At 56.0% G+C, this 15,455-nt stretch overlaps 1 protein-coding gene across 3 annotated transcripts in view; it reads right to left on the bottom strand.

Moving 5' to 3' along the window:
• Positions 1-213: 213 nt before the first annotated feature.
• ELN (elastin) overlaps positions 214-15,455 on the bottom strand; it is a 31,921-nt gene continuing 16,679 nt past the window's right edge. The window contains exons 17-37 of one of the 3 annotated variants that reach the window (XM_066274560.1): positions 14,203-14,301; positions 14,065-14,118; positions 13,343-13,546; positions 12,339-12,392; positions 11,643-11,822; positions 11,370-11,408; positions 10,810-10,896; positions 9,889-9,945; positions 8,700-8,849; positions 8,555-8,614; positions 7,867-8,013; positions 7,172-7,210; positions 5,703-5,774; positions 5,556-5,615; positions 5,170-5,283; positions 4,463-4,501; positions 4,196-4,249; positions 3,766-3,807; positions 3,349-3,378; positions 2,730-2,780; positions 214-1,359 (exon numbers count right to left, since the gene is read on the bottom strand). In XM_066274560.1, the coding sequence (XP_066130657.1) occupies positions 1,316-1,359; positions 2,730-2,780; positions 3,349-3,378; positions 3,766-3,807; positions 4,196-4,249; positions 4,463-4,501; positions 5,170-5,283; positions 5,556-5,615; positions 5,703-5,774; positions 7,172-7,210; positions 7,867-8,013; positions 8,555-8,614; positions 8,700-8,849; positions 9,889-9,945; positions 10,810-10,896; positions 11,370-11,408; positions 11,643-11,822; positions 12,339-12,392; positions 13,343-13,546; positions 14,065-14,118; positions 14,203-14,301 (1,676 nt within the window). In that variant the 3' untranslated portion in view covers positions 214-1,315. The remainder of the gene's footprint in view (positions 1,360-2,729; positions 2,781-3,348; positions 3,379-3,765; positions 3,808-4,195; positions 4,250-4,462; positions 4,502-5,169; positions 5,284-5,555; positions 5,616-5,702; positions 5,775-7,171; positions 7,211-7,866; positions 8,014-8,554; positions 8,615-8,699; positions 8,850-9,888; positions 9,946-10,809; positions 10,897-11,369; positions 11,409-11,642; positions 11,823-12,338; positions 12,393-13,342; positions 13,547-14,064; positions 14,119-14,202; positions 14,302-15,455) is intronic. The other 2 variants (XM_066274561.1, XM_066274562.1) reach the window with 2 other exon arrangements.

The raw sequence follows: 15,455 nt of genomic DNA, 5'->3' as shown, positions 1-15,455 counted from the left end.
CCTGAACTTGGAGAAGGACCCTTCTCCAGAAGCCGATGGCTGGGGATTCTGGTAAGCCGCCCTCTAAGTATACCTTGAACAGTGGAGGTTCGCGAGGCTGAGCCCTGTTCCCTACCTAGCCCGGGAGCTGACGGCACAGGACAGATGACAAAGGAGGCCAAGACACACCGTGTCCTTTAAAATGTTTTTATTTATTAGTCTTTTTTGAAGCAGTTAATTCTCTTTTCTTATTTAAAAAAATGTGTGTTTCATCCAGAGTTATACCAAAGTGATTAAAATGAATTTTCTAGTGGGGATATAGCTCCCCAGATCAGAAAAAAAAAAATTTTTTTTTTCAATTAACCACAAAAATAAAACCAAGGGAAAACATCAACAGTCAAAAATAATCCCCAAATATCCAGGACAAAAAATAAAATATTTATTGATCTATCACAGCGAGACACAAAGAGATGGGCAGGGAGGGACAGGAAATGCTGTGAAGTACAGTGGCTCAAGGGAGGGAGGGGGATACAGTACTGCGTGGGGGGGCCCGGGTTGGGGAGGGGGTTCCTGCCGCCCAGCTGACACAGCCCCTCACACTCTGCAGGGGTGTGTGCGATGGGGCAAAGGCAGGGCACAGACTGCCATGACAGGTTAACCAGGTTGATGGTGGGGGCGCCCAGCCAGCTAGTGGTGCCAGGCGGTCAACTGGGGACAAGGATGGATGGATGGATGGACAGATGGGCGGATGAATTCCACAAGAGAAAGAGGGCTATTCCCATTGGGGCTCTTCTGATATGAAGGTGCCCCAGACATGAGGAATAGCGACTGTTGGGGGAAAGGAGGCCAAGGGGACCAAGAGATGGTGGGACCAAATCCAGCTTGAGGTTGTCGATGCTTGGGTACCAACTGGACCGCAGCCAGGGGTGGGTCCCTGCGGGCAGGGGGAGGTGGGACTGCCCAGGAAGTGTCTGCACCATTTTCAGAGGAGTCCCAGGGAGAAGGCTTCCCAAGGGGCCGTCCTTCCCTCCTCCCTCCCCCGGAAGATGAAAGCACCAGCACTTAGCACCAAGTTCCCCTGGAGATGGAGAGTGTGGAGGGGGAGCTCCTGGGTAGGAAGGGGTGGCCTCTGAAGCAGGGGGCTTCCCAAGGCCCACTCGGCCACTGTTCTCTTGTTTCCTTGTCCTGTGGATTTCCAAGTCCGCCCGGCCAGCCCTGTCCCCTCCAGAGGTGGGGACTTAGGAGGGAGTGTGGGGGAGGGTCACAAGGGTTTACATTCTCCACCAAGCAGTAGCACCAACGTTGATGAGGTCGTGAGTCGGGAGTCTCGGGAAGCTCACTTTCTCTTCCGGCCACAGGACTTCCCCAGGCAGGCTCCACCTGGGTTGGAGGAAGCACATGCAATGGTCAGTCCCACCCCTCCCCATTGCTGCTCAAGCCACTGCCCGTTGACCAGCTCCAACATCATCACAGTGGGGAACGGAGGCTCCGAGAAGCTACCAGAAGCCTGGGCTTCACCCCAGGCCAAACTCATTATACAAACTCCCACTGGTGGGTGGGACCAGGGCTCAAGATGTGGTTGATGAAATCAAGGCTCAGAGAAGGGAAGAGGCCAGGGTATGGGGCCAGGTCCGGGAAGGACTGGGCCTGGATGAGGTCTCTATACTGAGTCCACTGCATCTGGGAAGCCTTAGTGAATGACTCAGAGAAGACCCCATCCCCAGAAACGGTGTGATGAACATGACAGTGCCTCAAATAAGTACACAGGCCCAGAGAGAGGGAGAGCCATACTCATCCACAGTCAGTGGCTGACCTGGGACTGGAACCCAGGGCTCCTGCCCTTTCCCAGTGGAGGGTCTGTCTGATTGGTAAACCTTGTTTCTAATCATCAAGGCACCTTTGTCTGGTAGTAGGGCCTGTAGTTCCTACCCCTATGGGAAATAGACACGGCTTATTACCGCCACCTGGTGGCAGTGAGAGGCCAAGTGGGGTAGGGACAGGTATCTCTGTGAAGCTCATCCAGGCTGTTTGGAAAGCAATGGGATAGTGCCTCAGGCGTCACGAGGCACCCTGGAAAGGGTCAGGCTGCTCTTGCCTCTGCCTCTCCCAGCCATGGCCTTGCCTCAGCTGCCTCATCTGTGTGGTGGGGAGTTGGGGGGCGGGGAGTGGAGGGAATCCACAGTGTGAGCAACTGCAGGGATGGAACTGGGGCTTCCGTGGGTCTCCACTGGGAGGAACTTGGGAGACGGTGATTGGGACCCACCCCACACACTTCCAGAAGCATGTATGCATTTTTGAGTAAGGGTATGGCTCAGTGCTAGGTAGTGCCCTCTGCCCAGCCTGGGCACCTTGGACTCCCTGCCCACCCTTCAGTGTTCCCTAAACTCTAGGGCTCCCATTGTCTCCTACATTTTCTCTCTCTATCTTTGCCCCTGAGTTCTTCCCTCTCCTCCTCCCTTCTCTTTCCCTTGGCTCCTTCCTGCAGGGGCCATGTGGGCAGCAGGGAGGCAGGGACTGCTAGACAAGGCCAGGCCGGGGTGAGTGTGGAGGGTCCTGGGCCTACTCCCAGGTCTGATCATCTGTGTCAGAGGCAGAAGAAGGGATGGGTGAAGTTTCCAGCTCCTCCGGCCTCCTGACTCCCGGCCAGGCCTAGTCTGAACGCGCTTCCCCCTCTCCCAGACTGATGGGCCTCTGCCCCTGCCTCTACCCTGCCCTCCCTGCTCTCTTCTGGAGGTGGGGACTCTACTCACCTTGGTATCCTAGGGCTCCCAGGGCCCCTCCATAGGCCTTGGGAGGTTTGCCTGTGGATGGAAAGGTGGGGGTTGGGGGGTGGGGTCAGGCTTTCCTGCATCTCTCAGAACTCGGGCTATGGAGGGCCTAATCTTGTCACAACAGGTTCTGAAGGCCTTGTGGATTGGGTCTTCACACGGAGGTCTGAGCCGCTGGCGGGTGCCCCCTCCCACCACGGCCAGACCCCAGCCTCAGCTGGGATCGGGGAGGTTTTGGCTTCCCTGGCTACCTGCTGGGTACACCTTGCTCTTCCCTTAGCTCCTTTCTTTTTCTATGGGAACCTGTCCATCTCTCCACTTAGACCCCAAGCTCAAGCATGACCCAGGTCCCTGTCTCACTCCTGGTGTCTAGTCAGGTGCCAGGCTGGGAGCCCCAGGAATCAGGATTTTTGCCCACTGTCCCCACATCCCAGGGCTGAGCTTTCAGCTTCTGTGACTCCTCTCAAACCCCCACACCGGAGGGCCAGCCAAGGGCTGCGGCCATACTAGCCACCCCCTCAACAGGACTCTTCTCCCTCCCCAGTAAAGGAGCGCAGGGCCTTGCTGAAAGTGGGGCCCCACTTTCTTCTTGCAGACTCACCGCCAACTCCCAGGCCCCCAGCTCCACCACCTGCAAGGCAAGGAAAGGGGCTATGAGAGCCACTTCTGGGAGCCCGCCACGCTATCCTGGCAGCATGGGCCTCTCCTGAGGGGGCTCTATTCTGGGGCTTGGGTACTGGAAGCCCTGGCTCTGCCTCACTCACTGTGTGACCTTGGCAAGTGTCTGCCACTGCAGGAGCCTCGGTTTACCCAGTCTGGAACATGACATTTTAGAAAAGCTGATACTCCCTGACCTTGTAGGGGAGGAAGAGAAGAATAAGGGGGAGCCCTGCCTAGTGTAAGCTGACATGGGGCCCGTCTAGGGGCTTGGCTCAGCCCTCCTGAGCGGGAGATGAGCGGGGAGGGAAGAGGAGGGCGGAGCTGCAGCACAGGGCCCAGGGCAGAGGCCAGGGCGTACCTGGGAAAATAGGAGACAGTCCAAAGCCAGGTCTTGCAACTCCTGCAGGAGGGATGTGGGTTGGCACAGGGCAGGCCTTGCTTTGGCCTCGTCCCCTCTTCTTCTCTGCCCAGGACCACCTCCTCCCTACTGTCCACCCTCCTCCTCCTCCATAACCAGAGTGCCTTTCTTCACAAACCTTGTCCCTGCCTGGCATCCTGGTGTGGAGCCCCGTAGCCTCGGTTTGTTGCTGTCTGAGGCCCCCAGTGCACCCCCAACCCTGAGGCCTGCCCCTTTACCCAGGATGTCTCCTTTCCTGAACCATCCCTGCCACCCTCTCTCTTGTGTCCTGTGCTAGCTCCAGCTCCAGCTCCAGGCCTTCCCCTCCCGTCCAACAGGCCTGCTCTAGACTCTGGCAGAGCTGAGGGTTTCAGAGCAGAGATGGCCCTACCTGCACCTGGGAATGGCCTGGCAGCTCCTAGGACACCTCCAAGGCCAGCGGCACCTGAGAATAGGGCAGGTGGGGGTTGGGACAAAGCATAGCCTAAGGGGCCCTGAGCATCCCCTCTGGGTTCTGGGGCCAGGGAGGTCCTGAACAGGCTGTCGGGGTACTTTGAGCAGGACTGAGGCCTGAGGCAGGTGGGATGGGGTGCTCAGGATGGGGAGTATTAGCAACCCACAGGCCTGGGCAGGAGCGGGGCAGCAGGGAGCCACTCACCATATTTGGCGGCTTTAGCAGCTGCAGCTGGGGACACACCTGGGGAGATGGGGTGCATGAGGGCTCAGGAACATCCCTTCCCTCCCAAACATGTCCCCCTTCTGACCTGTTCACCATTTACCATCTGCCCACCAACTCATCCTTCTACCATTCTTCTACCATCCCTCCACCCCTCCTTCATCCATCTTTCCAAAAGTCTTTATTAAGCTCCTACTGTGTATCCAGCCTTGTGGCACACACAGGAAGAGATTTCAGGCGGGCTTAGGTAGGGGGACACAACGATGACCCCAAAAGGAGTGAAATGTCAACACAAGGCCCGCCAGATGGCAGAAACTTTGAAAAAGTAATTCTCTCCAAGCTTTGGTTTTCTTCTCTAGAAAAGGGGCATAACCATCAATATCCTAATGACGTGGTCATGTGGGTTGAAGGAGAGAGGAGAGGGAGGGGGTTGGGAAGCAGCTGGCGCTCCCGCTTGCTCAAAGACCCGTTCTAAATGCTGTAGGAGCCCAGAGAAGGGGGCTGGCCCACCACAACTTTGGCAGATGAAGTGGGGTTGGACTGGGGGGAGAGAAAATAGCTTGAGCAAGATGTGCAAGGTAGGAAGGAAAGTCTCTCTCCCTCTTCCTCTACACACACACACACACACACACACACACACACACACACACACACACCATTAACTCACTGATTCCAGAGCAGACCCTTACCTCCAAAGCCCCCAGCCCCTGGGACACCCCCAAGTCCTCCAACTCCTAGTCCTCCAGCTCCGAGCCCGCCAACTCCGAGCCCACCAGCTCCGAGCCCGCCAGCTCCCCCCAGGCCTGCAGAGAGAACTGTGTATTAAAACTCCACTGGGGGAACCCACGCTGCCCATCCGTGGAGAGCTGAACCTTTTGTCCCAGGACCCAGGTGGAGCCTGAGCTTCCAGGACCTCTGCAAGGGCAGCAGGCCCAGGAGGCGGGCTGGGCCCTGGGGAGACAATGCCCCTGCAGGCCTCAGAGGTGGGTCAGGGAATAGTGTTCCACATCGCACGGTCAGAGGGGCCCCCAACCCTGGGGCCTGATGGCCACCCCCACCTCCGCACAGTGCTCACCAAATTGGGCAGCTTTGGCAGCAGCCTTGCCGGCAGCAGCCAAGGCAGCAGGTCCGGCTCCTAGGGACACAGAGGGACAATTCAGGGAGCAATTCTCCATGAGTCAGTCTCCCTTCCTGCCCAGCCCGGCCTGGGGTTTCAACTCACCTGCCAAACCACCTGGGACACCGGCTCCACCAAGACCTCCAACCCCTGCAAGAGCACCAGGACCGCCTGCTCCTGAGGAGAGGGACAGAGAATCAACCCCCCCATTTCTGAAGGACAGAGTCTCCCTGACCCAGGGCTATGAGTCAAGCAGGCAGGTGGCTGAGGCCATGTGACCCAGTGGAAGGAGCACTGGGTAGAAGTCCATTCCCAGACACCTTGGCCTGTGTCCCGAACCAGTCAGGCAAGAGTGGGCTCCCTTGAGCCTTGGCCTGCTCATTTTTTCTCCATTCCCCTGGGCTGGCACTGGAGCTGCAGGTGGCCACAAGCTGCCGAGGGGAAGAGACTAGCCCTGGGTTTGAATCTTGGTTTCTCCACTCATTAGAGTCGTCACCTCTCTGAGCTGCAAAGCCCCATCTCTCCAAAGGAGATGATGATCTTAACCCACTCGCCCTACAGGTGTTTGGAGCGTAAGAGAGCACACCATCTGTGAATGTACTCTGAACCACTGTCCAGAGCAGCACTGTTAAGAATTGTAGCAGCAGGCGTTCCGCAGTTCTCAGTGCTTCCGGCAGACTAGCCTGCTCATTATTTACTGCAACACAATGAATAATAAGGTGGACCCTATTATCATCCCCATTTTGCAGATGAGAAAATTGAGGCACCGCAGAGGTTAAGCAATATGCTCAAGGTCCCACAGGCAGGAAATGGCTCTGGAGCCTGTACCCTTAACTGCTTTGTTTCCCTGGCAATGTCTGCTAGACTCAAACTAGCAGAGCAGCCAGCAAGGAACAGGAGAAGGGGCTGTGGTCACCAGGCCCGCCAGGGGTGGGGGCTCAGGAAGCCGGGATTTTCCGAGGTGGAAACTGGCCCCAAGTGGACTGGCCGGGGCTGGTTGGTGTTTCCCTGGCAGAGGCCCCAGCCTGGCTCCCAAGAGGCCAGGAATTCAGGGGCCACAGACAGTGTGGGTCTGGCCAGCTAGGGCTGCGGAGCGCCAAGTGGAGGGGCAGGCATGTCTGCCACGTCCTCGTGGCTCGTGGCAGGCGCAGCCATGCTGACAGGGAGGTGGCCGGAGAGCCGGGGCCTCTGCTGGCTAGGAGGCAGAAGCTGCCTAGCTGACAGCAACCCTGGCCCCTCTGTGGCCCTGTGGCCCACAAAAATGTGAAGGCCAGAGGTACCTTAGGAACCACAGTCTTCACAGAAGTATAACTGTGCCCAGGGAGGTTGGAGATGTGAGGGGCATGTTTGGTTGTCCCAGGGCTGGAGGCTCACTAGGCAATTAGTGGGCAGGAGCCAGGTCTGCTGAGCTGCCATGAATGTGTCCTAGAAACTGCCTTTTTCCATCCCGACCATCCCGGCCCTGTGTTGCAGACTCTGGGCACGGGGCCCCGGCCCAGAGAGGGGCAATGGGTGACCAGGGGTGGGGTGCAGCAGTGGAACCACCGTGGTGGTCAGTGTGGGGGGGCACTCACCATATTTGGCTGCTTTAGCTGCAGCCAGGGTTCCAGGTCCTGCAGGAAAAGGAAAAGGAAAAGGGAGGTAGTCAGCAGCCAAGCTCTGTGTTTGGGGGTTCTGCTTCCTCCTGGGAGCCCTCTCTGCCTTCCTTGGCCTTCTTTGCTTCTCTCAAACCCTCAAGCCATGGCTCCCCAGCCAAAAGCTCTCCCTGCCAGTTAGATCTCTAGTATCTAACCATGCCTCTGCCCATCTGGTTTGGGGTGCTTCCATCAGCCCTCCCGTTCCCTTCAGGTCCGGTGTGGTCTGCCTAAGGCTGGGTGCACAGCAGGCTCAGTCACTACCAGGTGAAGAGCTGGAGCTCCTAGTGGCCCCCTTGCCACAGCGCACTGCTGAAGGGGAGCCAGGCTGCCCCCCCATGTCTGTGGAGCCCAAGGACCTTCAGCTTCTTTCGCTGTATGGTGGGCTTCTTTTCAGTTTGTAGCCTGTGACTCTTCCACTGAGGAGGTAGCAACTCTGACAACTGACAGCCTGAGGCTTCCTCACCTGGCCTGTCCCCTATCTGTTACCCTGGTCACCTCTGACTGCTCATGAGAACCTAATGAGGAATTTATTAAAAGCCCCCGGATAAGGTTCTAGGGGATGTGTTGGAAGGGGAGAGGATTTTATTTTCTGAGCTCAGGGGTCACTCTCTCCAGCCTAGAAGGCCCCTCACCTGCACCTGCCCCAAAACCAGGAACGCCAGCACCAGGTCCAAATCCAGGAACGCCAACACCAGGTCCAAATCCAGGAACACCAGCACCAGGTCCAAATCCAGGAACGCCAGCACCAGGTCCGAATCCTGGAAGCCCAGCCGCAGCCCCTGGGAAAGATGGGCAGTGGGGTGGCGACAGCAGTCAAGGAGCACGCCCGCGTGGGTGTGTCCTTCCCAGGGAGCTACGTCAGGTCCCCAGGGAAGGGGACCAGACTCCTTTAATCTACCCTCTGTGCTGCCGTCAGAATGGCCTTCTGACCACCAGGCTGAGCCCTCCCCGGCTGGCATTCAGGGCTGCCTATGCAGTACACCGCTTTCCTTTCCAGCCTCACCTCCCTCCTGGATGAACTCACTGAATTCTCCCAGCCACCTCTGCAGCAGATGCCAGCGACACCCACTTGTCACACACAAGGATGGGAAACTCAGAGGTCACTCAGCTAGCGTGGGGCTCAGGATTCCAACCTGGGTCTCCCTTATGCTAAATCTGCTTTTCCAACCCCTCTGCCAACTGCCTTGGGACCCCCAAGTCTGCATGGTGGGCCTGAGAGGCTGAGTATCGTATGGCCTGGCTCCCACTTGGGTTGTGCTTGGCCCGCTTGGGCTTGGTGGGGTGCGGGGTGCGGGTGGGGCAGCCAAGCAGGACACTCACGGAGCTGGGCTTTGGCGGCGGCCTTAGCAGCAGATTTGGCTGCAGCCGGGGTCCCTGCTCCTGGAAGAAAAGGGAGGGGCGTGTCACGGATGTCATCCAGGGAGGATTCAGAGGGTCCTCAGGCCTATTTTCTCACCCAGCTCACCTGCAACACCGCCAGGGCCAATGCCAATGCCGGGAACCACGCCAGCACCGGGTCCGAGGCCGGGAACCACGCCAGCACCGGGTCCGAGGCCGGGAACCACGCCAGCGCCGGGTCCGATACCGGGAACCACGCCAGCGCCGGGGCCTAACCCTACAAGAGTGAGAATGAACCCTCAGCCCAGTTCCAACCAAGGACAGAGGCCAAGGGGAAGAGCAGCAAAGCGGGAATCAGGAGCCTTAGGTTTCATCCCAGCAGGGGCACAGCACTGCTGGGTGACCTGGGGCAAATTATTTTCCCCTGATGTATTTCAGCTTCCTCATTCCTGATATGAGGTATGTGTAGGATCAGGAGTTCTTAACCTTTGGAGGGCCAAGTGCCTGTTTGAGATCTTGGAGGGTGGTGGAGCCAGAATTATGTAATAAAGGATGCTCTGCAAGACAGGCAGACATGGGTTCAAGGCTCAGCTCAACCACCACTCGGCTCTGTGACTGGGAAAGATACCTAAGCTTTCAGAACTTCAGTTTCCATGTCTGTGAAATGGGAATAACGGTACCCACTTCATAAAGTCGTGGTCAGGATTGCCTCAGCACATGGCAGCTTTAGGTAAGAGGGGTCGTTTGTCAGATGTGAGTTTGGGGGTCAGTGGACCTGAAGTTAAGATTTCTCTGGTCTAGACAGCCCTAGATTTTCTGATCTGAATCTTGCTGCCCCCAGATCTTTAAAGCCAAGGCGTGTAGATGCCCTGGCCCAGGCCTGGCTGACAGGTGAGCTCTAAGGTGGGACTACTGCCATTTGCTACATTCAGGAAGGTGTGGGCACCAGGGGCTGCTGGGGTGGCCATCAGATGTATTAAGAGATGGAAAACCTTGTCAGGGAGCAAGAAATACTGCCATCGAGGTAGGTGGGAACCCAGAGGAGCCCAGTTTGAGTTCCAGAATGGGGACAGGCCCCAGCAAGACACAGGGACAGCAGGGGCTTAGGGAAGGGGGGCGAGGTTTGTACTGAGGGGCTCACCTCTCTGCTGTCCTAATCAGAGACTTTACCCACACCCCTAACAGTGTTTAGGTGGGTCAGAAGGCCCACAGTGAGAGTGTGGCAGCCTGAGGGTTGTGGGACACCAGAGCAGAGGACCTGAGAGAGCACTGCTTTGGGGTGAGCCCTGGGAGCCACCTTGAGGCAGGACACTTACCAAACTGGGCAGCTTTGGCGGCGGCTGCAGCAGCTGCAGCTGCTGGGGTCCCAATTCCTGGAAATGTAAAGAGAGGAGATTAGGGAGGGGTCCCCTGCACCCCCCCAATTGTGGAAAGGCCTCCCAGAGTCCCCCTTTAGGGAACTACCCCTCTCCCAGAAGACCCTCTCCACGATGCCTCCTCACACTGGAGACAGAGAGGGAAGCATTGAGAGCCCAGCCCAAGGCAGGCCACGTGGGTTCCAGGCCGGCTCTGAGGAGCAGCCACGTGATGCCCTGCTGTGTCCCTTCACTGAAAGCAGCTCAGAGACTGCGACAGTCGGCTTGAACTGCGGTAGTGGTGAAGCAAAGCCACGATAGGCGGAGGCCTAGATCCCCTCCAAGCCTCTCTCTAAAGGATTTGTGACGTTTTCTGCTAAAGGTGATGTTAATTTTAAAAAGTATATTAATTGTGTCTGTATCCAAAACTATATCATTTTGCAGTGAAACTCAAAAGAGGAATTTTCTCCCAGAAAGCAGGAATATAGAAAAGAAATCTTCTGGTGAGAAAAAACAACCAAGGAAGGTTGTATCTTAATCACATTGTAACTCTTAATTTCTTCCCTTTGGCCTCTGACTGGTGGAGGAGAAAGACTGCCGGGAAACCAAACGATGACACAGGCTCTTCCACCAGATCAGGAGCAGAAAGAACTCTGAAGTGAGGCCACCCAACCCTGACAGAGCAGAGCTCCAGCACCCAGCCGGCTGACAGCCGGATGTCCTGAGAAGCCCCATGGAATTCCATAAAGGGTCTCCCCTTCAAACTAGGGGACATTGCTTTCTCTCCTCCCCATCTCTGGGCTCAGTCTTGCCATCTATAAAATGGTTCCTTTGGCCTGAGTCAAATCCAGGGCCTGTCTCTGGGTTGGGGACACAGCTTACCTGGCACCCCACCAGCTCCCGGCACGCCTGGGACTGCGCCTCTAGCACCTGGCACCAGCCCTCCCAAGGCTCCCGCTCCTCCAGCACCTAGAGGAGTAAAGAGCACCCTGCTCTGCCCTGGAAGCCCCCCCTCCTTGAGGAAGCAGAGGGTGGGGTGGGGTGGGGAACAGAACGGCTGCAGCGAGCACCTTTCACTTGACAGCTTGGGGTGGGGTGATAAGCTGGGCACTAGTAATCCTAATGGTGTGTAATCAAAAAGGGCAGAAAAATTTACTGTTGCTTTGGAAGCTAGGGCCAGGGGCTTCCGATCATGGCCCAGGCCGTTTCAACCCGGAGGCCTGAGTGTGAGCCTGCTCTTTCCTCAAGCTGGAGAATGCTCTGAGCTCAGAGCCTGGGCCCCATGGCAGGGTGGGACTGGGGTACAGAGGAGGGGAGGGCACTGCCCAGGTGGGACTGGGGTGCAGAGGAGGGGAGGGCACTGCCCAGGTGGGATTGGGGTGCAGAGGAGGGGAGGGCACTGCCCAGGGTATGGGGGCAGGCAGTAGGGGCAGGGCACTCACCGTACTTGGCTGCCTTGGCCGCTGCTGCCTGGGCTGCAGCTATTTTGAAATGAAAGAGAAAAGAGACCCTTAGAAACCTTGCAGGACCTCAGTGGGGCTGTGCTGACGGTTCTCCTGCCCCTAAAAGCACTGCAGGCCCTCCTTCCTGTGCTCTCGCCAACTCCTCCCTGAGCACAATGAAGCCCGGTCAAGGCTCCCCACTCCCTCTTCAGCCCTACAGAAGAGAAGCCCCCATGCCCTCTCCCGGCTTCCCCAGAAGGAACTAGGGCTCACGGGAAATGCCAGCTCCAGGGACAGCTCCAGGGACAGCTCCAGGGACAAGCCCGGGGACAGCTCCAGGCACAACTCCAGGAATGGCTCCAGGGACACCTCCAACTCCAGCTCCAAGACCGCCGTAGCCTGGTAGGCCTCCGAAAGTGGGAATACCTCCAACTCCCACTCCAGCTCTACCCCCTGTGGAAGGAGAATAGGGTAGAAAGGGATCTCCGTGACAGAGGCTGGGAGAGCTGGGGCAGACGGTGCTGGTGGACTGGGAAAGTGGGTGCAAGCCTCCCCCAAGCCTTGAGCACAGAAAACCATAGAGTGCCTGGGCCCCCACCAGCCTTTTCTAGGAAGCCTTTACTGACACCCCAGTAAGCATTTCCCCAACCCCTCTCTTTTCTGATTGGGGTAGGGCTCCTTTGTTGGTGATGGAGAGACTGTGGGAAGGTCTCATTTCCCCGGCCAGGCTTGGGCTCCTCTGAGAGGGCCCCTGGCTGGGGCAGGGAGGGTCAGAGACACCATCCCCACTGGGAATGCCATACAAGGACTCTCCTATCACTCAGCCCATGGCCTCGTTGTGGGAGACCACTGGAAGAGACATCATCCTGGAGCCCACTAGCTCTGCCAGTGACTTGCTGTGTGACCCTGAGCAAGTCATTCCCCTTCTCTGGCCAGAAGAGGGTGGGGCAGAGCTATTAGCACACTCACCAAATTTGGCTGCTTTGGCAGCTGCTTTGGCAGCTGCAGCTGGTGACACAGCCCCTGGAGAGACCAAAAGGACACAAATGATCAGGAGAAAATGGAGAAGAGATGCTCAATATATATTCTACTGTCCACCCATCTGTCCAGTTTTTCTTCTTTCTACCTATCAAGCCAACCCAATGGCTGTCAATTCATCTATTTACCCATGCATTTTTATCCATCTGTGTATTTAACCACACAGTCATCTACCCACTTACCTACCTATGTGTTTGTCCATTTGTCTATCTTTAGACTTTAATCCAACCACTCAACTACTTATCTCTCTGTCCATCCATCCATCCATGCATCCATTCATCATTCTAACCACTTATCTAGTCCCTCACCTGCTTTTCCATCTTTTTATTTACCCATTCATTTCTCCATCCACTGTTTTTCCATATCTATTCATTCATGTATTCATCCATCCTTGTGTCTGTCCATTCATCCTCTTATCCATCAACTTATCTACATAGCCACATGGCCACTCACCCACATACCCAGCTTTTAATCTATCTATCTATCTATCTATCTATCTATCTATCTATCTATCTATCTATCTATCTATCTATCTATTCATCTATTTATTGATAGATTGATCCATCCATCCATCCATCCATCCATCCAACCATCCATCCATCCACCCACCCATTCACCCATTTATCCACCATTTACTGAGCATCTGTTCAGCTAAGGTCTGGGAACATAGAAATAAAAAAGACATGGTTCCTTTCCCCAGGAGCACACTGACAGCCAGAAGTGAGTTGGAGAAGACGATGCTGACAGTAACTAGTTAGGAGGTTGTTATAGCCCAAGGGAGAGAAGATGAGTCATGGCTAAGGGTTTGGGAAATGAAGTTAGATGGGTGAAGTGTTAGGGAGAATCCAAAAGGCTTGGCAATAGTTTTAATATTTCTCTCTTACACACACACACACACACACACACACCCCAACTCCTTGGTCTACCCATAATACCTGGGACTCCAACACCTGGGACCCCAACACCTGGGACTCCAACACCTGGGACCCCAATGCCTGGGACTCCAACACCAGGGATTCCAACACCTGGGACTCCAACACCAGGAACTCCAATGCCAGGAACTCCAACGCCAGGAACTCCAATGCCAGGAACTCCAACACCAGGGACTCCAACACCAGGCACCAAGCCTCCAGGAGCTCCTGTGGAAGGAAAGGATTGTTCTGACCTAGATGCTGTGGGAACCTCAGAGGGCCTCCAAGGGTATGACTCTGGGGAGCTGTGGGAGTGGTCATGAATACAGGATCTTAGGGGGGCTGGTATTGCCTACAGAGCTCTAACGGTTTGGGTCTGTGGGTGGGAAGAACACGGTCTACGTCTAAAGCAAATTCAGAGCATACCATTAGCACCCAGGCAGTTGGTACAGCAGCTATGAGTTGGCCTAGGGATTAGGATGGGAGGAGCCAGATGCTCCTCAGGGGTCCCCCCAACCACTGCTGAGCCAATCAGCAGAGAACAACAGAGAAGGCAAGGCAGAGTAGCCAGAATGGGCAAAGGGAGGTTTGAGGAGGTGGAAGGGAAGTTTCCACAGATGAACGAAAGCGAAGTTCATTTAGCCTTAGAGGACAGAGGTCTCCAAGGCTCCACAGAGGCCTGGGCAGGCCCCACGGGTCTGAGGGTAGGCTGGAGCCCCAGACCTGCCTCCCCTGGGGGAACTCACCATATTTAGCTGCCTTAGCAGCTGCCTTTGCAGCAGCAGCTGGAGTCCCGACCCCTGGAGAGACAACCACAGAGGGTAAGGTCTTTCCCTGGTGGCCTTCTAAAGGACACCCCCACCCCCTGCTGGAAAAGACACTACCTGCAATGCCTCCGATCCCAGGAATTGCTCCAGCTGCACCAGGAATGCCACCACCTCCAACACCAACGCCAGGGAGAACCCCGGCTCCGCCGGCACCTGCTGGGATGGGAACGGTGCAGATGCAGCTCTCAGGGCCCCTCCTAAAGCTGGGACGGAAGGCCACTGGGATGCTGGCATTCTAACTAGCACAGTCTCCTCTGGGAATGAGGCCCAGGCATCTCTGGCTGGGCCTGCTGGAGAAGGCCCCCACCCCACTGTTCATTGACTCACCCCCAAAGTGTCCATTTCAACACGCTCATTAAGGGACTTGTATGTTTTCAGACAAATCCCATTCTAATCACTGCCACATACTGAGAAACCACAAGCGGCCGCTCCCAGGGCCAGAGGGGCCCCTGTAGGAATGTTCAAGGCTTCCTCTCCCTGTGTTCCGAAGACTCGGCCAAGTTTGTAATCCAAGAGCCTGGCTGCCTGGCTCTGGCAGCCCCTCGCTGCCCTGCTCTCCTGCTCCTACATTCCACCCTTAGGGGCCTAGAGGGAGGGCCTGTGGGGCCTCCTTGGGGCAGGCCTCCAGCTCAGTGCTTCCCTCCACATTCTTGCCCCTTGGCTGGTGGGCAGATGTTTTCTACCCACCATGGCTACAGGAAGGACTCCCCTGGCACTAGGAATGAAGGTGAGGACTTTAGTCCCAGTGATCTGACCCTGAACGGGGACTATCTGGGGCAGGGGGACCGTTTCACTCTGCTCACCGCACGGGCACAGGGAATGCCGTGCCCTGTCTGCCAGCCAAGGGATCATGAGCTTGACAAACTAATTAAAAATTTTATAGTACACATTAAATTGATACTAAACTATCAAATTTTTAAATGCTCATATAGGTCCACCTAAAACGATCATTCTACCCACCATAGTACCCATTCCCTCTGCATGGGCTCCTTCTTCCTGTTTTAACCACTGGGCAAACTCCACCTATATTTTAAGATCTCAATCAAATGTCATTTTCTCTAATTTTCTTTAGCCCGGTAGAAATCATATCTCCCTCTTCTCAACGCACGTAACAATGTCCACAGTCTCAAGCAGAGCTTAGACTGTCCCCATCTGTCCCCAGTCTCTCAAATGAATGGGTGGGTAGATGGAAGGAAGTTGGGAGTGAGGGAGGGATGGATAATTAGATGGGTGAGTGGATGGATGAATGGAAGAAAGAATGGAAGGATGGAGAAATGAAAGGATGGAGGGATGGAGGAGTGAACGAAGGG

Source organism: Saccopteryx bilineata, chromosome 4 (assembly GCF_036850765.1).
Source record: "Saccopteryx bilineata isolate mSacBil1 chromosome 4, mSacBil1_pri_phased_curated, whole genome shotgun sequence".
Classification (NCBI taxonomy): Eukaryota; Metazoa; Chordata; class Mammalia; order Chiroptera; family Emballonuridae; genus Saccopteryx; species Saccopteryx bilineata.
The sequence above is the reverse complement of the archived record's forward strand: the minus strand, read 5'-3'. Positions and strand labels throughout refer to the sequence as shown.